Source organism: Hipposideros armiger, unplaced genomic scaffold (assembly GCF_001890085.2).
Source record: "Hipposideros armiger isolate ML-2016 unplaced genomic scaffold, ASM189008v1 scaffold_1001, whole genome shotgun sequence".
NCBI lineage: Eukaryota > Metazoa > Chordata > Mammalia > Chiroptera > Hipposideridae > Hipposideros > Hipposideros armiger.
Genome location: NW_017732351.1, coordinates 295,668 through 322,068, shown reverse-complemented (window position 1 = coordinate 322,068; position 26,401 = coordinate 295,668). Strand labels below are relative to the sequence as shown.

Sequence of the window (26,401 nt, the reverse complement as noted above, 5' to 3'; positions counted from 1 at the left end):
TCTGTAAAATTGCAGAAAGCAAAGTTACAAAAATATTCAAATTATTACCATGTTTTCATTGACAGCATCTTTGGAAAAATCATGTCATGAATACCCTGAATAATCAACCTTAATGAAGGTATAATGGACACGATAAATTGGATTTCATGCAGACTACAGGTTGTATTACTCTGAATAAGTATCATCTGTACTTGCCCTTTCCCTAAAGGAATGCAGAGTGACAATTAGGTCATGATGAGGGATTACTTTTAGCTTTCTTCCCTTTTAACTCCCAAGGGTTCACTTTGTATTCCCCAAAACTATTACTTGAATAAAATATCTCTTAGTCTTCTAATTGTATGCTTAACATATTATAGAATTCTTTAATGAAATAGTTCTCCTCCACCCCGTTATAATTAAAGATGATTATAAATCTCACATGTGTTTTTTGAAGGCTATATAGATTTCTGTCCTTTTTCATGAAAGTCATATTTTGAGTTGTGATAAAATTGTAAGACGGTGCCCAATTTTGCCATTCCTTGGTGTACACATTCCTTCTTCCAGTTATTCAAACACTAACCTAAGTGTTGCTGTGAAGGAATTTTGCAGATTTAATTAAGGTCTCAAATCAGTTGGCTTTAAAAAGGGGAGATTATCTTGATGTGCCTAACCCAATCACGTGACATCTTAAAAAAGGACAAGGCTCTACCTGGAGAGAGATTCAGAACGTGTGAGATTTGATGGGAGGGAGATTTACCATTGACCATTGCTGGCTTTGAAGATGGAGTGGGCCACATGGCAAGAAGATACATTTCAAATTTCATAAATCACTTTGAGTTCTAGCCTTACTCCTGTGTGTGTGTGTGTGTGCGTGTGTGTGTGTGCGTGTGTATGTGTGTGTGTGTGTTTGAATAACTTGGAAACATACTGATATGATTCTCTGAAGAAATGAATGGTCAAATAAATTAAGAATGAATGAGCGAGTGGCTAAATGAATAAATAATAAATCTATTTAAGAATTAAAATGTAATCAATGGAGAGGGCATCTAGCATTGAGAAAAATAGTGTCCTAGCAGTTAGAAGACATGAGTGTGAGATGACCGCTGGCTCTATTATTATATTGGAGAAGTCACTTAATCATCTCTGGGCCTCAGTTTTCTCATTTGAAAAGTGTGTTAAGGTATATTAAATAGCTGCTAAGTTTTTCACTTCTGGTTTTAGGTTTTATGCCATTTAAGAGGCTAAGTAATGTCACTCCCCATGAACCTTCTCCTTCTAGCACCTTAGCCATTGTTCATCAGAGGACACACTGCCTTTCCATAGCCAGTTATCTACACCCTTTATAATCAGTGTACATGTTGTGAATATTTTCCACACCAAACAAAATTTATTACTTATGGCAAAATTACCAACTTCTTAATTATTTGGTCCAAACAGTTTCTGGTTTTCATTCTAGCATTTATATATGTACAAATATTACATATATATTATATATATTACATATAAATATTACATATATATTGCATATATATATTTACATATATTATTCAAAGGAAAAAAATTCTGTAAATCAATCACTATTTATTAAAAGCCTACTTAGTGCAAAGGATTGCACTACATCTTGGGAAGAAAATATTAGAAATGCCTTCTGCCCCCAGAGAATTTGGCTTATCAATATACACATGAGAAGATAAATTCTAATGAAAGAAAGAAATAAAGTGGACTACACTGGCAAATTGTAGAGAAGGAGCATGAGAAAATGAATTAGGTGACCCAGGCCGTTTTAATCTGCTTGGCTCTAACAAATCAGGTATTCTCTCTCTCAGCCTCTGTTATTTCATGTAAGGCTTATATAATAGCTGCATGACTCTCAAGGATTTATAAAATTCTTACTCTGTACCAGCCATTAGGTTTTAATGATAAAAAGATGAACAAGACTAGTCCATCCCATTGAGGACTTGTTCACAGCTACGTATAGGTTAATATACATGGGAAAAAAAATACTTGATACAATGGGATTAGCACTATTGTTAATCATAGGGTGCTACAGGAAAAGTAGACTTATTCTGTACTCCTAAATTGTGGGAATTCCCTCTAATCCTGATGTGATGCAATATAAAATACACAGCATCACTTCTGAAGTATTCTTGCCAAATGAGTTTAACCAAAATCTATTCAAGTCTTTAGATCTAAATTTAAGCTTACAGGAAATGAGGGGGATAGAAGAACAAGTTAAAACACAGCACAAGGAAGCATTCAGACTAGTCCAGAAGATGGGACATTCTAAAGAAAACTGACTTGAGCTTTTCAACAAGTCAGATTCATTAAAAAATAAAAAGGAAGCAGGACTCTTTTTATATTAAAAGAGACAAGACATAACTAAGGTGCTATGTGGTCCTTTTTTTTATGAAAAAATACTTTATTTTCTACAGTATCTGTGAAAAAGTTACACTCTTTACAGTTTAAAAAACCTCTTTAATGTCTGGCTTAATTGAAAACTTCTGGATTGTCATATATCTTCTGTATTCAATCTGTTATGATATCTTGTTTTGGCTGAAAAAAAAATTGACATGAGATATGTGGTCCTTAATTAGGTCCTGGTTTGCAGAAACCATCTGTAAATATAATAGGGACAATAGAGGAAATTTGAAGATGGATTGAGTGTTATTGAGAAATATTGTTAACATTTTAGGAGTGTTATAGTATTGTGGTTATGTTGGAAATATCATAATTGTTTATAATAATGATTTGGTGAAAGGTCATATTTTACTTCACATTAAAATATAGTAGCAAAAATGAATGAAGCAAAATGTCAACATCATGATGAATGTTAACAGCAAGAATGTTAACAATTGATAAAATGATGTGATAAATATAGGTGTGTTTTATATCATCCTTTCTAAATTTTTGTGTCTGAAAATTTTCATAACAAAGAGTTAAAAATGAAAGTTAAATGAGATAATAGATTTGAAATCACTTTGTAAATTCTAAAAGAATACACAGATAAAAGAAATTTTTTTTAAAAAGTATGGAGAAAGAAGGAATGGTCCTTTTTCAAGCACATGTGTTACTTTGGACCATACTGCTAAGAGAAGTCAGGACTGGCCACCACATGGAGCCAGGAAGTGCCTCTAGCATACAAGCCGGGAGCAATATAAAGGATCCCAGATCCTGATTTTTTAAAAACCTCCCTTCACACCAAGATGACACCGACCAAAAGTGAAGACAAATGTCTTCTCGCTGGGACAGGTAGGCTAAAGCAACTTGCTCTTATCCAAAGAGAACCAGAAAGCCTGTAAACGTTACAACAGGAGAGTAACGGTAAGTTTTTCCTTTTGCAGAGAGGTAGGATTTGGCACCCGAAGCAGAGGTTTGAAACCATGGATGCTCGCCCTTCTAATTGTGTTATTACTGATGGTAGTGGCCGTGACCATTGGTCTTCTGGCTCACTTCTTAGTCTCTGGTAGGTAAAACTATGGATTTCACTCAGTTTGATTTCATTTTTCTATCAAGCTCATATTCATATACATAAATGTAATTTTGTCCAAAAAGCATTTGTACTTTTACATGTAAATGTCCACATTCAAAATATTTTCTTATTTATTCAATCATTTCATCCACAAATAATTACTGAATGCCTGTTATGTGCAAGTACTTTTCTGGGTACTCAAGATACAGTGTTAAGCGAAGCAGACCAATTTCCTATCTCCTTGGAGCTCACAATCTATTATTCTTTCGAGAATCTACACAAAAGATTAAAATAACAGTAATTTTCTGAAATTTACTAGTAATCATAACAAACAATTCTAATCATTCATTGTATATTCAAGTTTAAAAAACTATGATAAATGAGTTATTTCGTTATTAAAATTGGTTCTTTTACTCATCATTTTTTTGTCCACCAACATTTCAAGGACAAAATAAAGCACATGTCCAATCAAATAATGAATTTTGAAATGATTAGTAAACTATACATATAGCACAATGTTGTTACTTCTTTGTAGAGAAACAATTTCACTCTTTCCAAAACAATATTCAGGCACACTTTTTATTGCCTGATATATTTATAATTGCACAAATAATATATTTCAGAATTCTCTTTTTATATTGCATCTTCCTCTACACACTGTACACCATTTAAATTTTTTGTCAAATCTCTACAATGTCACTCTGACACAGATATATGTGATAAAACAGCTCACTTTCCTCATACTTGAATGGGGAGTAAAGATTCTATTAGAAGCTTTAAAGGACTTAACATAGTTCTGGGACCAATATCACAACTTCATCTATACTTTAATTCTCAGGTCAGTTAATTTGATGGTACAAAAGCCCCTTTACTATAACTATAAGGATCAATAACAGTATGGATTATATAGATAAGTATGAGGAGGACCAAAAAGGTATTGCAAAGTCCAGAGATGTCCCACTTAGGAGATATGCCACCCTGAGATCCTTCTTTCTTTTCTAGGTCCATTGCTAGACACCCTCATTGTGTCCTCCCTGAGCCAGGCTCCCCATGGATAGAGGTTGTTTTGTGGTTGCTCTATGCTCTATCTTTAGCTCTAGTTCCTTTCCTGTCCAACCCCCACCCCCATCCCTGCCTTCACACCAAAGATTACCACATTCCTCAGGAGTCTCCAGTGCCCTCCAGTTTCTTGCCTTTTCTGGCAGCCAAGACGAGGTCTGATTGATTCACCCTGGTTACACACTATTCTCACCTCCAACAGACAGCTTTTTCCCTGCCTTTCTTTGCATTTCTTTCTTTGCATTTCTTTCTTCCTTTTTTTATTACTTTCAGGTGTACAAAACAATGTAATAGTTAGACATTTAAACCCCTCACAAAGTGATAACCCCCCTCCCCACAATCTACTGTCCCTCTGACATCGTATATAGCTGTTAAAATTCCACTGACTTTATTCCCTGGCTCTCACATTACAAATCAAAATTTACAAGGATTTTCATTTACCTCTACTTCCAGTAGAGTATAATGCCCCCTCAGTAAGGGGGCAACATGGTAATTAAATGTCTGGGTTTAAAACTTGGAATGGTGATTTACTACTTGTATACATAGAGCAAGTTATTTAATGCCTCTGTCCCTCACTTTCCTCATTTGTGAAGTGGGTTTGACATTAATCTTAGAGAGCTGGTGTGAGGAATCAATACAAGTGACCAGCACAGTGCTTGGCACATAGTAGGCACTCAATAAATACCAGCTACTGTCATTAACATAAAACAGCAATCATTATTTTTATTATGCTTTTTATGAAACGAAGTTAGAAAGAATCTCAGTAATATATTCAAGACTTTATATTAGCCTCATTATAGTTGAATCCTGAAATCTATGCCCAAACCACTTAACAGCCTGCTTTTCCTTTTCATCACAGAGCAGAAAATAGAGTATTATCATGGCACCTTTAAAATTTCAGATGTACAAATCCATAGTAATTCTGGACAAAACAGCACATACCAACTTAAGGATTTACGAGAGATGAGCGAAAACTTGGTAAGTCAGACAAAATATTTTCTATCATAGAATAATACAGATGGAAGGGATTTTGTGGATCATTTCCCATAATATTTTCAAAGCATGGTTTTCTGACCACCTGCATCAGAAGCGTCTTGCAGATCCCCAGACCCCACTCCACAGACACTGAATCAGTGTCTGATGGGATGGGGAGGTGAGGAGAGGGGAGTAAGGTAATCAGCATGCCTAACAAATGGGTGAGTCTATAAACCACTCTTTCTAATTCAATCACTTCATTTAAAGATGAGAGAACTGAGGTCAAGTTACCCTAGCCCATTACTCAGCCCATTCTGCCACACTATTACCCAAACGCGAAAGCTTAGCCATACCAGAAGCAGTTATTTGCAAGACCACATGCTTTTTTTTGTAAGACCACATTTTAAAATTTAAAGTATTTTTAAATATATGAAAAAAGGAAAGACAATCATAAATGTTCATTTTATCTTACAAATATAGTAATAAAGTTAAAATACTCAGACCTATTGTGCAATTTTTAAATGAAATGCTAATAGTTCTGTTAAAACTAAAATAAAGAATTGGTCTTCAAAGTAAAAAAGTAAACTCAGCTGTATAACTATTCTGCTCAGGATAACTGTGAACCCTCAGTCAAACACTAAGTTCAAGTTAACTTCCCTGACAAGGAAACACAGAAGCACAGTTATTTTAAAGGAGTGAAAATGACAGGTGTATTAGTTTCTTTTAGTCAAAAACCTTTTTTTCCACCCAAACACTTTCTTTCTATCTCAAATCAATTTTCTTTTTTCCATATCACCATCTGACCTTTGTCATAGGCACACTCAGTTACAACAACCTTATAATAATCAATATGAAGATGGAGATGGAGTTTATATTTTCCCAATTATCATTAAATCTTGCATGATTTTTCTATCTTGAGGTTTCATCACCCAGATCAATAATTAACATTTTAGATTGATATACATCCTTACACTTCTATATTCAGAGCACCTTAGAAAATAGAATTTGCAGCCATTTCTTGAGGAACGTCAGTACTTCCTATATTCTTCTACTCCTAAGTGACTCCATATAACCTCCTCAATGAAAACAAATATTAGTATGCCTTAGTTAAAAAGGTATACAAATTCTTTGAATAATGGGAAATGTAATTCATTGGGAAAGTTTTAAATCTGTTTTCTTTGTTTTCTGCCTGATGTTGTTGTTGTTTTAGGCTAAAACATTGTCTTTACTGACATGAATGAACAGGAATGCAATAGGCCTTTTAAAAGGAAGTGAAAGATATGCTAAAGTACATCTATAACAGAAACTGTCTGAAAGTGGACTTTTAAGTTGCAATAAAGCATGCATTTCTAGGAATGAAGAAACCTCAGATGCGAAGGCTAAGTTAGGTAATAACACATTATCATCATGAATACATACAAAGCTCTTCTCTAGTTGTCATAATTTATTCTCCTTTATTCTCATAACACCCTCCAATTCATCTCCCATCTGCAGGTGACTATTCTGTATTCCATATGTATTCTTTTGTTTATTTTCATTTTTGCAAAAATACACTTTCTTGTTTTGTGTGCACATGCTTTTAATTACTCTTTGTGCTATAAATCACTTAGTCAGTTATGGCTGCTATATCAAAGTACCATGGACTGAGTGGCTTATAACAACAGAAATTTATTTCTCACAGTTCTGGAGGCTGGAAGTCTGAGATAAGAGTACCAGCATGGTCAGGTTCCACTGAGGGCCCTCTTTCAGGTTGCAGACCACAGACTTCTCAGTGTATCCTTACATAGTGTAGACCAGGGAGTTTAAGAGCACTCTGAGTCTCTTTTATAAGGGCATCAATCCCATTGATGACCTAATCACCTCTCAGACGTCCCACCTCCTAATATCATGACATTGGGGGTTAGGATTTCAACATATGAGTTTGGGGGGAAACAAATATACAGTCCATTCCATTACTTTTTTTTCATACATTTTTACTCGGATCTGTTAAAATCTATCTATTGTATATTGCTAAATGTACATCTAACTAATTGCTCTTAACTGTAACATGATGACTCACAATGTATATCTACCATGATTTACTTTCTGCCAATCATCCAAAAAAATGCTGCACTAAATAGCCTCCTACTTATCTCCTTATGAACACATGCAAGTTCTTCTGGAAGCACCATTATTGGGTAATTGGGTGTGCATACACCTAATTTGACTAATTGGTGCTAAATTGCTCTTCAGAATAGCTGAATCAATGCACACTCCCATTGGCAGTGAGTGAGGATCCCTATGTCCCCAAATCTTTGCTAGCACCTGGTATTATTTGGCTTTCTAATTTCTGCCAGCCATTAAGTTGTATCTCATTCACAATTTAATTTCCATTTTTTATGTTACTGATGGGTTTGTGTATCATTATATATACTTGCTAGCCTTTCGCACTTTCATTTCTATAAATTGCCTATACCCATCCTTTGTTTTCTATTAGGGTTCTTTTGTTTTATTAGTATTGCTTTGCAGGTGTTCCTTATATTTTCTAGATATGAGCAGTTTACTTTGTTGTAGATATTGTACTTATCCATTCTGTCTTCTATTAATTCGGACCATGTTGTCCTTGTCCTTCATGAAACAAAAATTTATAACTTTGAAATAATCATATCCATCAAATTTCTTTGCCTTATGATTGTGTTTTCAAAGTTCTTTTAAAGAAGTCATTCCCTCTTTCTGAGTCTATAGTAAAATATTCTTGTATATTGTCTTCTATTAACTTTAAAGTTTTACCATTTACATTAGGACTTTAATGTATTTAGAGTTCACCCTTGAGTATGATACTAGGTAGGGACCCAGGTATTATTTTCCATATAATGAGTTAGTTTTCCCAATTTAAATTAACAATGTGTCCTCCCATTATATGGTGTGATTATTCAGCTCTTTACACTTCTTGGCACCTGAGTTTTGCAGAAAATGAAACATGATCTGTTCCCAATCTCTTTAGAGAGATAATGGTAACACACATGAAATTGAACAACATGATACAATGTAATTAAGGATTAAATTGTATGTTTAGGAAAATAGGTGCAAAAGGACTTAAAAGAAAAGGAAGATCAACTAGGGTTCCCAGGGTCAAGAAATGCTTTGTATTATTTTAGTCCCATTTAAATAAGACAGGTGTCCCTTTCCCTCCACTCCCCACTAAGTAACCTTTAGAAGAATTACAGGAAGGGTTCATAACTCATCCTGAGCCACTCCTGTTTGTTGTTGCTAAGTCCCAATGAATCAAACCAGATCCTTCTCTCTGTCCTATATGTGCTAACTAGATAGCCAAGAAAAACAGGTTGCAAGTCCTGTTCTTCCTCATAATTTGGGATTTACTGATTTGAATACAAACGGAGATGCAAAAGTAAAATGAATTCATGCTCAAATACTGCTGAAACCCATTCCAATGCCCTGAGATAATGACACAGACATATCTCATCTTTCACATCATTCTCCAGAGAAGGTTTCAGTAACCAGACACCAGCAATTCATGATACTCCCAAATAATAGGTAGATTCCTTGCATCATTGTTTGAATAGGATCACTGACTGAGGGAGTATTTCATTTGGAGAAATATAGTATTTCAGAAATATCAAAAAATATTTTAAATTATAAGGTCATTATAAGTGTGAAAGTTATAAATCTGTAACACCATAACAATAACAATAGCTGACATGTATTGAATGCTAAGCACCACACCAAGCACCTTGTATAGATTATTTCAGTTAGTCCTCAAAAACAGCCTTATGAAGTAGATATAATTATTATCACAATTTAAAAATGAAAAATTCAAGTTTCATAAAAGTTAATTTACTTGAAAGCATATAGCTAGCAAATACAGAGGGTGCTGAAAAAATGTATACACATTTTAAGAAAGGAAAACTGTATTAAAATTGTATTACTTAATATATACCAATAACAAAAGATGAATACAAGTCACGTTTGACTTCTGCAATTACAAGAGGTGCTCAAAGTAGTTACCATCAGTGTCCAGACACTTCTGACTACAGTGAACTACTGCCTGAGCAATGTTGACCAAAGCTTCCACTTGTATACATTTTTTTGGCACCCCCAATATATAGACTTTGAGATTACATATCCTTAATAAACTTCTATCATCCATAAGGTCATCTGTATGGCTTTATTTCCCTACTATTCCACAAAATACCATAAATCAAGTCATTAACCCAGGTACATTAGTCTCTGTGAACTATACTATTAAAATAGGCCAGTGACTATCATCTGCATTAACAATGGCAACAGTTGGGAAATTTCTTAGGGTTGCCTTCCCCAAAAAACCACTCCTGTGGTTTTTTTGTGTGTTACTCTTGCTTGTGTGTCCAAGGCAGTTCTAAATTTTATCTTCTTTGTACCCAGGAAAACCAAAAACAGGGCCTGAAATGATCCTCAAAATATCTTTGAGATTATGTGTCTAGAGTTGTAGAAAAAAAAAACTTTGAAACAGAAAGTGATGCAAGGAGATGAATGTAATTAGGACCACTCTCTAAATGAATTAGAAGACAAAAGTGAGATTTGGCTCTGATCAACATTGAAGCAGGAAGTTCTATTGAGAAAAGGCAGCTGGGTCAAGGTAAACTTAAACTTAATGAAGGTATTAGACATTTAATGCTAGAAGGTGCATGAGGTAAGAGAAGTAAACGATGGCTCATGCTTGGTGTAGGGCTATGGCCTTGTGCCTAGAAAGAAGTGATTGGATTTGGAAGATCTGAGAAAAAAAAATAAGTAGATGTTATCAAGAAACTTCATATTCAGAGGTTGGAAAAATTGGATGTAGAGTGTGAGTTAGTCCTTACTTGAGAGCTCAGATCTACATTTATTTTGTAATTGAAGATGCAACTTTACAGAATTCATTGATTAGTCCTAAAAGTCTTTTGGTACTTTATAGGATTTTCTCTATATAAGATCGTATATCTGCAAATAAAGAAAAATTTACTTTTTCCCTACTACTGATTTCTGGTTTCACACTGTGGTAGTCAGAAAAGATAATGGTATGATTTCAATCTTTTAAAATATTTGCTGAGATTTGTTTTGTGATTTACCATATGATCTATCCTGGAGAATTTTCTATGTGCACTCAAGAAGAATATATATTCTGCCACAGTGCAATAAAATGTTCTACATATGTCTGTTAGGTACGATCCATTTGGTATCATGTTTGGTCAAGTCCAATGTTTCTGTTTTTCTTTTAATAATCTATCTATTGTTGAAAGTGGGCTTTTGAAATCCTCTATTATTGCTTTATTATTGTCTATTTAGCCTTTTCGATCTGTTAGTATTTACTTAATTTAGGTGCTCTGGTGTTGGTGCATATATATTTATGATGGTAATATCTTCTTAATGAATTGACCCCTTTACCATTATCATTCTTTGTCTCTTGTTACTGTTTTTGACTTACAACCTCTTTTGTCTATATCATTTTTTGAAGAGAAAGACAACAGTCAAAGCAACTGTAATAGAGAGGAAGGAGGTTGATGGATAAATATACATATATATGTATATATATATATATATATATGTATGTATGTCTAGCATAAATAATTTATTATTGAAAGAAAGATGTGGATGGGTATTTTCTGAAGGAAGGTTTTTAAGAAAGGAAGCAATTTAGCCATCTCTAAATTTCCTGATAAAGTTGTAAATATAGCAGTCTTCACACTATAGATAATCTATTTATATTATTATTCATCATTCAGGCACTACAGAGCCTAAGAAAAATGATTCTCTCTCTCTCTCTCTCTCTCTCTCTCTCTCTCTCTCTCTCCCTCCCTTTCCCCAGAATAATCAGATTTAGACATTTTGAGGACAACATACCTGGAGAGGACAAGAATCTTCTAAATAATAATCTTCCCTTGCTTTGGGCATTCTGGTTTAAACACCTGCAACACAACTTTAAATAGATAAAAATACTTATTTTCCTCTTTTAAAAAATATAATTCAGAGATCTGGGCTTTTGCAGAATATTTAAATTTAATAATGTATTACCCATAATTTATCACCCTTAATTGCAAACATTTTAATTCTATGAATTTCTTTTGCCTGCCAATCTCAGGAATATAAACCTATTTGGGATAAGGTTAACAAATATATTATTTCTAGTTATATATGATTAGTCACAGATGTCTGTTTGTTTCCCTGACATTCTACTAAGAAACATTGAGGAAGAGCTAGTGCATTCAAATAATTTTGATAACATCACATAATGTCACAACCTACTGGATATCATTTCTTCCTGGTTTAGAATAATCAGAAAGTCACCGGCCGAGGCTCAGTTGGTTAAGAGTGCGAGCTCTGAGCAACAGGGTCACCAGTTCGATTCCCACATGAGCCAGTGAGCTGCCAACAGGTGGCAGAGTGGCTCAGCTGGTGATAGCATGTGCTGCTAACAAGTTTGCCAGTTCAATGGGCTATGCCCACCCACAACTAAGACTGAACATGGCATTTTAAGCTGAGTGACCGCGAGCTGCCACCGGGCGGCCAGGTGGAAACTGGATTTGGAGCTGAGCTAGCTACACCCTCCAGAACTAAGATTGAAGGACAACAACTTAACTGTTCCACTTCCCCAAATCCCCAATAAAATCTTAAAAAAAAAAAAGTCACTTTCTTTTTTTTTAATTAAAATATATTGGGTGACAATGGTTACTAAAATTACATAGGTTTCAAGGGTACAATTCTGTAATACATCATCTATATATCACATTGTGTGTTCACCACCCAGAGTCATCTTCTTCTATCACCATATATTTGACCCCATTTACCCTCATCTACCCCCTTACCCTCTGGTAACCACTAAACTGTTGTCTGTGTCTATGAGTTTTTGTTTCTTTATTTGTCTGTCTTGTTCCTTTGTTGCTTTCAGTTTTATACCCCACATATCAGTGAAATCATATGGCCTTTGACTTCTTCTATGTGACTTATTTCACTTAGCATGATAATTTCGAGACCCATCCATTTTTTGTTGCATGATATTGGCAGAAAAACAGACACACAGACCAATGGAATAGAATTGAAAACCTATAAATAAACCCACATAAATATGAACAGATATTTTTTGACAAAGGAGCCAAAAGCATAGAATGGAGCAAAGAAAACCTCTTCAATAAATGGTGCTGGGAAAATTGGGATGCCACATGCAAAAGAATAAAACTAGACTGTTGTCTGTCACCATGTACCAAAATTAACTCAAAATGGATCAAAGACCTAAACATATCACCTGAAATAATAAACTACGTAGAAGAAAACAGGTACTAAACTTATGGACCTTGAGTTCAAAGAGAATTTTATGAATTTGACCTCAAAGGAAAGGAAAGTAAAAGCTAAAATAAATGAATGGGACTATATCAAACTAAAAGGCTCTGCACAGCAAAAGAAACCATCGACAAAATAAAGAGGAAACCAACCAAATGGGAGAAGATATTAGCAAACAAGGCCTCCGATAAGGGGCTAATATCCAAAATCTATAAGAAACTCATACAACTCAACAAAAAAACCAAACAATCCAATTTAAAAATGGGCAGAGGACCTGAATAGACATTTCTCCAAAGAGGATGTACAGATGGACAACAGACATATGAAAAAAAGCTCAACATCACTAACCATCAGTGAGATATCATCTCACACCAGTTAGAATGGCTATCGTCAACAAGACAAATAATAATAAGTGTTGGAGAGGCTGTGGAGAAAAAGGAACTCTCACACACTGTTGGTGGGAATGCAGATTGGTGCAGCAGCTATGGAAGGCAGTGTGGAGGTTCCTCAAAAAATCAAGAATAGAATTACCATATGACCCAGCAATCCCTCTCCTGGGTATCTACTCAAAAAATCTGAAAACATTTATTCATAAAGACATATGTGCTCCGATGTTCAATGCAGCTTTATTTATAGTGGACAAGACATGGAAACAACCAAAGTGTCCTTCAATAGATGATTGGATAAAGAAGATGTGGTACATATACACAATGGAATACTACTCTGCCATAAGAAAAACGCCATTTCCGAAAGTCACACTTTCATGGCACTTCACCTACACACTCACAGGCCCCGTATGATGCTGGATCCAACTGCCTTCTCCAATAGACACAGCACTGGGTTCAAAGCTGTGGGAATTATAAAGAAAACTTGTGAAAATAAAGTGACTTGATTCCCAGAAGACCTCAACAAGCCTCAAAGTCCTATAAGCCTCATCAGCGCTCAGGTTGGTCCTGCTCTATATAGGCTTAGGATAGTGATTCACAGTTGACTTACTGAATCTTGAGTTTTGCCAAAATCTAGAGTTTTAAATAGATACAATAAGAACTTTAAAGGATTGGAATATAACTATTGAGATTATGGTGCTTACTTCTGGTGGCAAAGAAAACAGGTTACCTTTGGAGAGGAGGTATAATAGCTACTGGTCCCCTTACATGCTGCTTGCTACATGTAAGTGGAGAGAAGCTCTTAGTGAGAAACCACTTGTATGCTCGCCCTGAGGTCAGCTGGCTCACTGCTGTGTCACCTTGGACAATTTACTTACTTATCTATATAAGGTGGATAATAATCGTATTCACCTTGGAGGGTTGACGTGAAAAGCAAATGAGCTCAAATACAATGGAGCTTGTGCCTGGTGCACAGGTGGAAGACAACAATGAAAACTATTCCTCCATTATGACTAATGTAGTCTCATCATAGAGGAACTTTCCACAAGGAATCAAATTACCTGAAAATGTCAACAAGCAGAAAAAAATTACCTTCATATGATCACGGTCAATTTTCTCTTTTCTCCAGGAGCATTGATCTCAATCTAATGTAAAGCTCTTTAAAATGTTTTATAAAAGTATTCTGGTAAATGCAAAGCTTTCTGATAAATTCTCTCTTTTCATTAATTCATTCAACAAAAACATGCTGCATTCCTGTATATTGTGGAGTATGAAGATCTACAGTAGATCTTCTCGGATTATTGTAGAGTATGAATCTCTGTCCTCATCCATAAAGGGTTTGCTGTTTAATAGAGGAGGTAACATATTTGCATAAGTAACTATATTAAGAAATAGAAGGTGTAAGAGGGATAAGAAAAATTAAGACAAGTGGAAAGATTACTCTGAGGCTCAAGGAATAACGCCTCAAAAAGGTATTATCTGAAATAGACCTTGAAGGAGAGTTGTGATTTAGAAAAGCAGAGTTAGCAGAATGGGGGAGGGTTACAGACCAAAGCAATAATCCGAGAAGTGCAAATGCACAGGAAAACAAGGGCCATGCCTGAAACCATTGTTGCCGAGCCTGAAAGGTAGTGATGGTGAAGATGGGGCGGGGGTCAGTGACAGCTGGAGACACCCTTGGACCTCTGACTGTGACTAGAGGCCCAAATGAAATTGTGTTCTATTCTCTACTTCTACTTTGAGTTCAGCTGTGGTAGTAAGGCAATGTCCATTAAGCCCCATTTAGGGCTAAAGGTGTGTCTTTTAAAAAAGCATCTTTTGTACACCCTTTGTGCAATACTCATTATAATTAGGAGAAAGAAACAGGAGCTGAAGTTTTCTTCATAGAATATTTTGGTTCCTTTAGTTCTCAGGGGCTCATCTGTTGTGAAGGTGGAAGAAACTGCTTTTATAACCCATTAGCCAATTCTCAGTGGCATGCCTATCTGAAGTTTGTATTCTTAGCCCTGAAACTCCCCCTGTGTGAATACAAAGACTGCTGTGAGAGGAGTCAGTTGGGAGCATCTGACAGTGAAAAAGCAGGCAAGGTGTGTAAACAGAGTTAGTTTGGGAATGATTAATGAATGGTTGGGTGAGGTTTGTTTGTTTGAGTTGACAGCCTCTCCCTAACTCTTTCATTAAACACCCAACTAACCTCAAATTGCCCTCTTAGAACTTAATCTCAGTGCAATTTCCAGCATTTCAAAATCATCAAACATGAAGAGGTACTATCCTGAAAGGGGGGGGGGGTCTTCTGTTTAATATTAGGAGACTAGCTCCATATACAAATGCACCAGATGGGAAGTAGGATAGATTTATAAATCACTAACTCTATTAGGTAGTGTAAATAATAGATTTATAACAAGCTGGTACACAGTTTAAAAAAAAAAAAAGTGTCCTCTGAAACTTCTGGGAATTCAGATGCCAAAATGTGTTGGCAGAGTGTCTCTGATGAGGTAGGCCTTAATCTGCCAGGGAAACATGATTTGGGGGTCTCTAGAAAGCAGATTCATACATGAACTCCATTCAGGAATAAAGTTTCCTTTTGTGTTTGCTCTGCTTTTCCCCCAGTTGTAAATTCCTTTAGTGAAGGAACCCTTCTAGCCAGTCTGAGCCTTAGCATTTCTCAAAATGTTTTCCTCAGGCTACCTGATCACCTAAAGATTCTGGACCTCTCCCCAGACCTAATCAACGAGGCTGGGTCCTGGAATTTGAATTATAAAAAAAAAACTTCTTTATTTCTGTGATTACTTAAGTTACTTCTACCTAGACTCGCCTTATGTATCATTTCAGCCCCTATCTTCCCAGACAAGTGAATCATTCAAAGATGGAACTGGTACTGGGTTTAGATATTCTTCCCAGCAGGCATGTTGCCAGATGAATGTCATCCAGAGTCAAAAACCTAATCTAATACCTTCACCAACAGGTTAATAATGGCCAAGGAATCAACTGTTGTTGGAATTTCAGAGGATAATTACACATCAAACTTCTTTAAATACCCAACTGCTATTTTCTTTTCTTCTTTTTAATATTTGCCACTTTTCACCCTGTTGTTTTTTGTTTGCCTTTGCTTTTCTTTTGGATTTCCCCAAAATACTGAGTAATAGTATCGGCTGTGGGTGACAAGAACAGAAATGCTTATAACAATGTCATACTTGTGAAAACATATATCCAAAACAGTTTCATTTCTAGCATATAAAATCCACACCTCTTCAGCCCATTTAAGCTTTCCTTAAATACAAATAAAGGTATATTTCGAATACTAGCAATTTCTTTTTTTCTAAGTACTGTCTTTGATCTTAAGTATACAGCTATTACCAAATACATATCTTTACAACTTTTATACTTCATCTTTTAAAGTCAACTAACTAGTTATAAGGTACTGTTATGTGTTCTACAAAAGAAATTGAAGTAAAATGTATATCACTTTTAACAGGGAGGTTGTGTGATTGATGAGAAGAGATGGACTTACAGACAGAAGATCTAATTTTAAGTCCCAGTTTATTATCCAAATGATGCCAGAGAAATTCATATGTCTCCAAGCCTCAGTTTCCTCTTCAAACAAAATAAGAATCAAAATAATTCTTATTTCATAGAGTTATTGTAAATATTAAAGGACATCATGAATATTTTGGTTCTCAGTTAAGCATTTATGAGTCCTGATAATACTAAGGAAGTCCTTGATCCCGGAAACAGCCTTCCATTTATTTTTAACTTCCGTATTTTTCAAAATGAAAATTGGTCTTCTTGCTTCTTCCTAAAGGATGTAGGACATGTTTTTTGCACCTGTGGTTCCACTTCTATCAAATGTGAAATACAGGGCCAGCATTCAGGTGGCACAGGTGTCACCAAGTGGTCACTAGGGGATATTGCAAGCCAAATCTAGGTGTGATAAGCCGCAGCATCATAATGCTATGACAGGCAATTAAAACTGTGCATACAGACCAAAACCAGTAATTTTTCTTCTCCTTCTTTGGTGACATAAATTCAGTAACACAACCTTGATCTAATATGCAACACCACCTTACTCTTTCTTCCTCCCTGATTTATCCTAGAGCTTACAATCAACAACAATTAAAAAACCATTGGCTATCTCCTAAATCCCTAATGCCTCTTCCCTGTACTTATAGTCAAAGGCCTGCAGAGAAATCTGAGAACTGCAATGCCCAAATGGAGGCTAGGGAACAACCAACAGTTGATTACCAAAATATATCCAGCAGTTTACATGTGCTTAATCTTTAAAACTCTATGAGTAGCATACAATATCTTTCTTTTACAAGTTAGGAAACTAAGGCTCTATTGGTTCAGTAATTTTCCCAAGGTCACTCAATTTGTGACTAGCAGGATAGGCTTCAAACCCAGGACAAGGCCAAAGTTCTCTCCACTACCTCTCAAGGTCTCCCTTCATGCTCCATCTCTGCTCTGTATTTTTCTGCTTTACCTTCTATGGGGTTTTAGGAAGATATATATATATATATATATATATATATATATATATATATATATATATATATATATATATATATATATATATATATATATATATATATATATTTTACCCCAGATACCTACACCAGCATATCAGAATCACTTCGGGAGAGTCTTACAAATATGAATGCCTAGGTTCCCTCCAGACCAATTATAACCAAAACCCTGGGAAAGGAACTCCAGCAACTGTCATTTTTAAAAATTAAATACCCTGCAGGGCCGGCCGAGTGGCGCGATGGTTAAGAACTTGCTTGGGATGCCAGAGGGCCCCAGTTCGGATCCCACATATGAGGGCCAGTGACACTGCCCTCTGCAGCTAAGATGCTGAACAACAGCTCAACCTGGAGCTGGGCTGCTGTGAGTCGCAGGCGATGGCGTGGGCTGCAGCCCCTGCTGCAGTGGGTTGCCATGGGCTACCGTATGTAGCCAGCAGCCAGCGTGAGCGGCCAGCAGCCGCAGTGAGCAGCCCGTCCAGAAGCCAGCGACTGATCTGCCTCGCCCGGGAAGAGCGCAATGATGGTGCCAACTTGGGCCAGTGAAGCAACATCCTCCACAACTAGACTGAAGAACAAAACGACAGCAACTTGTGTGTTCCCCTTCCCCCAATTCCCCAGCACTGTTCCCATCCTCTCAATTCCCCAATAAAAATCTTTAAAAATAAATAAATAAAATAAAATAAAAAAAAGAACTGGCTTGGGACGCCAGAGGGACCCGGTTCGGATCCCACATATGAGGGCCAGTTACACTGCCCTCTACAGCTAAGATGCTGAACAACAGCTCAACCTGGAGCTGGGCTGTCCTGAGTCACTGGTGATGGCGGAGGCTGCAGCCTCTGTGGCAGTGGGTTGCCATGGGCTACCGTGTGTAGCCAGCAGCCAGCGTGAGCGGCCAGCAGCCAGCGTGAGTGGCCAGCAGCCGCAGTGAGCGGCTGTCCAGAAGCTGGTGACTGATCTGCCTCGCCCGGGAAGAGCGCAATGATGGTGCCAACTTGGGCCAGTGAAGCAACATCCTCCACAACTAGACTGAAGAACAAAACGACAGCAACTTGTGTGTTCCCCTTCCCCCAATTTCCCAATAAAAAATCTTAAAAAAAAAAAAATATCCTGCAAATGATTCTGTTTTACTGTGAGGATTGAGAACCACTGGTTTAAATAATGATATTACTCATGTTAAAATTTTTTTTATTGCTTTAATATTTAATCAGCAGTAGATTCTTATTATAAAGTATCTTATTAACACAAAATTTCTCTTGTAATAACAGGTGGATGAGATATTTATAGATTCGGCCTTGAACAAGCATTATATCAAGAACCGAATAGTCAAACTGACGTATGTATGTTTGGGCAAAGGTGGAGTCACAGCCTCGAGGGGCAAAGAACAAATGAGACAGAAACCCTCATATATTGTGTGCCTCTATGTACTAGGCTCTTGGCTACTGTTCCTCATACATATTATCTCTACTACAGTCTTGATATAGGGTTGCCCACCATTTTGTAAAGGAGAAAACTAAGACTCGGAGGTTAGGTGTTATGTTCAAAGTTCCCACAAGTGTCAGTTTCCCCAAGTGACAGAACCAGGCTTCAAACACCACCTATTAATTCCAAGGCCTGGAACTATCAGAATCTGTGGCCTTGGGGAAACCCAGGAGCATATCACTGCAGAAACCAAGTTGTATTCTTTTGACAGACACGTCATTTCAAAAATATGAAGAAGGAAAAGTTGACTCTAATATGAGATCTTAAGTTTTAGCTGTATTGAAGCCCTAGTAGCAGGAGGCATACCCAAAGAAAAAGATGTTTCTGTTTTAATAAATTTTCTGTTTTATGTGGTGTATAGACAAGACTCATGTCAGTTGAAGAAATTGCTCATAGGTTTCATTCAATTGTGTTATTTGGAAAGCACATAGCAGCAGAAGATATATATATAATAGGTACAAACCTATGGACTTATATGACTCATCTTCTTAAAAGAAAATGAATATATTAAGGCAGATTTATTTGAAGGAAATAACCACTTTTTTTTTTCACTAATAGACTAATGCCTTATTGGCAGACGTATTCCAATTTCCTTATACCTTTATTGAGTAGTGACCTCCAAAAAGATTTTATAATATAAATTGGATAAATTTTATAACATTGAAGAGATAAAAAGCATGTATTTGCTGAAACTTTCTAGATTCCATGCCCTCTATTTTCTGATTTGAAACATAACATTCTAGCAACATTATCATAATTTTATGAAGTTCTTTGTGTTAGTAGCCATTAGTCCTATGTAAGTTTTTGTGTGAGCCCAGAGAAATTCCACCAGGCAAACAATGTTTTCACTTTGATTTAAGAGGGAAAATTACTTGGTCATATGTTTGCCAATTTGACATAAAGTTCTGATTATTTATATCTTCACATTCCAGAGCCTAAATGGACCACAATATGTAAAAATCTGCAGAACTGATATGATTTCCTCTTTTCTGTAGTCAAAGGATTCAGGAAAATAGGCCTTTAGTGTTTTTTAGAGCTTGAATCTTTTGAAGTATAAAAATAAGAGACATGGCAGGTCAACACATAGGTTTCAATTTTTTTAAAGACCTTTAATTGTTTTCTTCTTTTTAACTCTAAGAGTATGTAAAAATTCAGCCCCACAGGTAAATGGACTTAAATCTATTTATATTAAAAAAGTTCAAGAAACTAGATATGTTTAATCTGGAGAAGACATCAGGGACCACAATATCACTGTCTTCAAATATTTTATATGGATGAAGGAATTGATTGTTTATGTTATGTCCCAACTGGTAAACCTAAGTTTAATGGATAGAAGACATGGGAAGACATATTTCAACTCAAAATGATGAACTCTCAAAATCAGAGCTGACCAAAGAGAAATATGCTTCTCTAAGGAAGTAAATTTCCCATTATTTTAATTACTGAGCTAGGGTTAGAGGACTACTTGTCATGGATGCTCTAGAGGTGATTCAAGTATCAGACGCATGAGCAATTGGTCAAAAAGATCACTAAAATTTCTTCCAGTCCTCAGTGTTTATGATTTCAATGATAATTATTTGATGTCTGAATCTTACCTAACTGCTGTAACAAGCCTTCAAATTAATGGGGAAAATGCACTCAAAACATAATAAAATTTGAAGAGGGAGCATGAAGAGAAAATGATCTTGGGTCAGAGAGTGACATATAAAAGGGTGTCATGTGAGAGGATTAGCCCTTGACACCTTCAGCAAATCAAGTGTAATTCAGGGGAAGAAAATACAGGAAAGACAGTAAGAAGATACCGGATGTATTCTTTGAATAAGCACCTTTCTCTTGTGTATCATAGTCCAGAGGAAGATGGTGTGAAAGCAGATGTTGTTATGGTCTTCAAGTTCCCCTCTGCTGAGCAAAGGGCAATAACAATGAAGAAAATCCATAGCATCTTAAATCAGAAGATAAGGAACACAAGAGCCTTGCCAATAAATGCCTCATCAGTTCAAGTTAATGGTAAGTAGGTGCCTTTCTATGCAATGTGAAGTTCTCTTTTAGGTTCATTTTATGTCTAACCTTAAACTTAGATGCCATATTTCCATTCCAGATATTAGCTAGAATTTAGATGAAAGAGAATTTCAAATTTTAAAAAATGACATTTTTAGGTTTTACTATTCTCTGAAGAAAGCATGTCTGAAGTTAGTTATGAAGTAGTTTTCCTGTAGTAATTAACTGGTGCTCATCCCAGAATAAAGGCAAACTTTTACCACTAGCAGGGAGTTAATCTGACCTAGCCACTGCCTCCATGACTAAGCAAGTGAAAATACCAAGCATTTAGCAACAACTTCTTTTTTGGGTGGGACCTTCCAGAAACAGAAACTAATGTGTTGCCTTTTTAAAATATGGATAGTCTCTGTATATACTGAAATTATGAAGTTTTTGTTAACTTCTTTCCTATGGGCATTACTTTGGAGCCACTATAGCCATCTTATAAGTATGCTTTAAAAATCACTAACCTAGAAAAAAATTTTTTGAAACTATTATACTATTATCATTCCTCTAAAAAGAGAATCAACCCTTATCAAGGCCCTTCTCTATGCCCTTTACATGCAGCATCTAATTTCTAGATTCCTATGAAGTAGGCAAATTCACTTTAATAGATGTGAAAGAGGGGCAAAGAAGGTAAGGACTCTAATAATTAAATGGAGATAAGATTCAAATCTAGATCTGTAATTTCTTGAGAGGCTCCATTTAAAAAGGGTTTTGTGGTCAAACACATTTTAGTAATTCTGTATATGATGTTCATCTCTTGGAAATTCATCCCTTATATTAGCATATTAAAGGCTCTGAGGAATCCAGACAGACAGAAACCTGATTACCTTAGTACATTAAGATGCTTCCACAAGCATCTACTTCCGGCAGACAAGTGCAGATTTCCCCTACAAATTCCAATGGGTACCACATGTAGAGTCACGGAAAATAATCAGAGTGATTCATATCAGAGGTGAAACAGGGCGCCCTGCCCTTGTAAGGGTCTGGCTGGCTCTTCAAGAGGAAACCTGAGCAGGAAATGAAAATCTGAGGGAACGGGATGGGCAGTAGTTTGCTGATTGACAAAGAGACAGCTAACTCCAGGAATAAAGCTGAGGACCTCTCCCAAACCATGAGGGAAGAACCTGTCAAGGGCTTAATCCACTTTCTTTGTTAGATGGGAAAACAAATGAATCGATGTTGTGAAATAATGGCAATTCTGATAAATTACACGATGTGTTCCATGTAATTTCCAATAAGCTGCTAACTTGCCAGTAATTAAAAAGCCTGAGCTATCTGAAACCAGAAATAAAACACGAAATGCTCAAGGGCTGCCTGGGCTTTTTGTTACTTGCAGGCTCAGTTTGAGAGCTGCAGATTATTTTAATGATGTAGTAGATTAAAATGCAGGATGTGCTGTTGGAGAACCTGATGTGAGTTGCCTGATTAACTTTAACTCTAATGAGTGATTGCAGGACCACCCAAGTATTGGCCCATGCCTTTGCCCCATTTTCTCCTCTGTAAAATTGCAATGATAATGTTTGCTCCTCCTGAAATCATAGAAATGCCCTCAGGATCTATAGGAAAACAGAAAATATAATATGGAACATATAGGCTGTTACCACTTAGAAATCAAGTAAATCATGCATATGCCTTAGAAACCTGAAAGCATTTATGCGAGTGATTAACTGATTGCAGGAAAAGCTAGAACCTTGAGGGTTCCAAATTTCTAAATGTAAAAAGAACAGTGTTTACTAGCACTTAGGAAAGGCCCGTTTAGTGGAAATCTCAAGGCGGTTATTCTAGGTAAAAACATTGTTCTCCAGAAACACTTAATTTTGGGGACCACCAAGGAATGAAAAACTGACAAAATTTTAGACTGTCTACAAGTAACCCTGCAGTCCAAGATTTAGCCATAATTTATCAAACTGTTTTTGTTTTGACAAGTAACTGTGTGGTGGGTGTGGGTCCTTCATGGGATGCAATGTGTCAAAGCAAAGCTGAAATCAACATCTTTGCATTGCAAACACCATGGCAATTCGGTGGGTATGTGCTCCAGTTCCCATCATGTTTGAGCCCAGCATGGAGAGGGCCCTGAATACTAATTACATTACTCCCAACTCAGAGGTGTGTTAGAGGGTTACTTTCAAGACTCGGGTGTTAATGTTTCTTTTCACTCCTAGATGCAGAAAGAAAAAATATTTTGTCAAAATAAGAAATCATCAATAGCTAGTTACTTGTGTATGGGTAGTTTACCTCCAGATGTAACCATTCTCCCTAAAAATTCAACCCTTAAAATCCAATTACACTCACAACCACTAAACTTAACCTGGTATCATTCCTGGAAAGAGATGATTTGCATCTTGCTCAGAAGTTAACACTAAATCAGAAGTTCTAACATTATACTATTTTCCATTTTAGTGCATTGCTAACATGGGGCATATTAAAATAGGTTTTTTTTAAATGAAACAAGAAATTTACTACCTTAAAAAATATATTTGATGGAAAATTGAGTTCCTTCCATAGCATAAGCATTAAGAATCTGTCCTGAGAAATTGATTCTTCACCATATGACGATTAGGGAATGCCTTTAAGGGTATCCTTGAATTCAACATTTTCCAACCCCCCACTTTGCAGAGTTCATCATTACTAGTTTCCCAAATGGGATTTATAGAAGGTGAGTAGAAAGGAACATTCTTATTTTGTGCAATGGGAAGTTAGGTACAGGGAATACAAGTCTGAGAAACGTGACACTGGTACAAATTAGTAAAAGTGAATCCTCATTCTGCTCAGTAAGACATTTTATCTTGAAAATCATCAGTCTTCATACAAGCTTCTACCAACTTAAGTTTAAATGTATGTGTTTCCTTTATCAGATTCCTAACTTTGTTGGAAATTAACAGAATTTAATCTTAGTTTCTGTCCAATAATTGCTTTTCATCATATTCAGCACATATTGGATAGGAATACACAATAGTTTTTTCTCCAGGAAAAAAAAACATTTTGATAATTTAGGAACTGTGTTTTAGAAGAATTTTAAATACAGTTTATGTGGGAGTTTTCAAAGTTTTATTCATTCCTAAACACTTTGACCAAAGAAAGGCTTATATGAAATCGTAAATAGAAGAGATGAAAGCAGACCTGTTCTGGTTGAGGCTGGGTTTGAGCCTTTCTCATCTACTCTCTCCATCTTACCCCATGTTGTCTATCTCCTGGGGCAAAATACAAAGAGGTTTTATCCAGTCCCACCAAAAACTAATGTTCCATATTAATACAAACTATTTGTGAGTTTAAATCATCCACTATTTGTGTTTTAATCACCCACTGCTTGAGGCATTACCCACCTAATTAGAAGTTGCCTATAAGTCTCTACAAAAAGTTTGCACATATCCTATTATTGGGTTGTCAGAAATGTCATAACGCACTTTTGCAATGAAAAACATAGAAAAAATATGTCGACTTTTCCAACAACCCAGTATTCTCCTGATGTATATGCTCAGCTGTCTAGAATCCATATATGCTTAGTACTCTGATAATTTCAGGTCACTGAGGCCAACCAGGAGAATATCAAATTATCATTCTATGTTCTATTTTGTTTTTTAGCAATGAGCTCATCAACAGGGAAGCTAACTGTCCAAGCATGTAAGTCTAGTTAGCTTATACAAACAAGTTCAATTTCTACATCAGAAAGGACAATATCTTCAAATATTAACTCATAATTTCCCATTCATGTCTCACATTTTCTTTGGGAGAGAATAACAATTGGGCAATAGATGGAAATACTTTTTTTCTGAGACCAATCTTTTTTCATGTTTTTCTTTTCTCAAAAAACAAAACAAAACATTTTAGGTCGTTCAAATTTGGGGACAATTTGAAGAAATTATGTATTTCTGGTTTGGAATAAATGAACTTGCTTTTATAATTTTCTAAATGCTATGAAATGTGCTTTCTGCTGAGAAATAAAATGAGAAAGTGATAAAGGGGAAGAGATAGACCCCATTATCTATGACTGACCTATAAAATTTGTTTAATATATCTCATCTTCATTGTTTACAGCACCTCCACTTACTTACTTCATATTATTGAGTCCTAAATTTTGAAAGCTTTTATAAAAGTGGTGATGAATTTGAGAAAAGGTATTCGTCCATTTGCATCTATGTCTTACAAACACACCACACTATATATCTTTACTTATTCACTCATCCAACAAATATCTTTTTAATGTGTACTAAGTGCCATAAAGTGAATACCATTGTGAATAAGACATGATCCTGCTTCTAAAATTAAGAGTTAAAATGTAGGGGAAGATATAAATAAATCAGGAAATGTTAAGACAGTATGATAAATGCTATGACAGAGTAAGTCCACACTGCTATGAGAGTCAATCATAGAGCCAGCTAACCTTGTCTTGTCATGTCAGGAAGTGATCCCTGAGACAGAAAAGAGGACAGGCTATAAATCAAGTGACAGGTGGGATGTGTGTCCTGGGTAGAGGGAGTAGTGTGTAAAAATGTCTCGTGAAAAAAAAAGAACATGGTCATTTCTTGTAATTGTAAAGTGTGGTTGGACCATAGAATGGGGGATGGGAGTATGGGAAAGGGGTGTGATTAATAGCGATAAAGGACCAGAATCATGCTGAAATTTATTTATTTATTTATTTATTTATGTATTTATTTAGGTTTCAGGTGTATCATGCTGAAATATTTTGACTGTATTTGGAGGGCAGTGAGAAATCCCTTAAGGTTTTTACACGTATCAGAAGGATCACTTGGTTTTCAACGTGGATAATAGGTTGGAGGAGCAAGGCTAGAGGCAGGGAGATAAACTAGGAAGCTGTTGTAGTCCTCCAGATGAGAAAAAATGGTAGTAGACTACAATAACGGCAGAGTAATTGAGATTTCTAAAATAACTAGCTACAGTTGTAATGCAACCAATACGAGTAAAATGAATTTTATTTTTTGATACTTAATTAGTTGGAACAAGAATTAAACCTACCGTATTTTCTTTATTAGTACCATATGCTAAACAGGCTTAATTCTTAGCAGCCCTAAGCAGCAACCTAATTTCTGATCTGCTGTACACAGCAGAATATATATTTATTCCCACCAATAGTGAATATGATGTTTCTGTGGAAACATGGAGCCCTCCATCTTGAACAGTGAGAAACTGGCCATGATACCTTAACCCATGCACACCTTAGGAACTCGTCACTCATAAAA

General features: G+C 36.0%; 1 protein-coding gene across 1 annotated transcript in view; it reads left to right on the top strand.

The window, feature by feature from the left end:
* Positions 1–3,208: 3,208 nt before the first annotated feature.
* Positions 3,209–26,401, top strand: part of TMPRSS11A (transmembrane serine protease 11A) — a 35,460-nt gene continuing 12,267 nt past the window's right edge. The window contains exons 1-6 of the mRNA XM_019631459.1: positions 3,209–3,228; positions 3,321–3,442; positions 5,367–5,485; positions 18,947–19,014; positions 21,007–21,167; positions 24,786–24,824. Coding sequence (XP_019487004.1) covers positions 3,209–3,228; positions 3,321–3,442; positions 5,367–5,485; positions 18,947–19,014; positions 21,007–21,167; positions 24,786–24,824 — 529 coding nt within the window. The remainder of the gene's footprint in view (positions 3,229–3,320; positions 3,443–5,366; positions 5,486–18,946; positions 19,015–21,006; positions 21,168–24,785; positions 24,825–26,401) is intronic.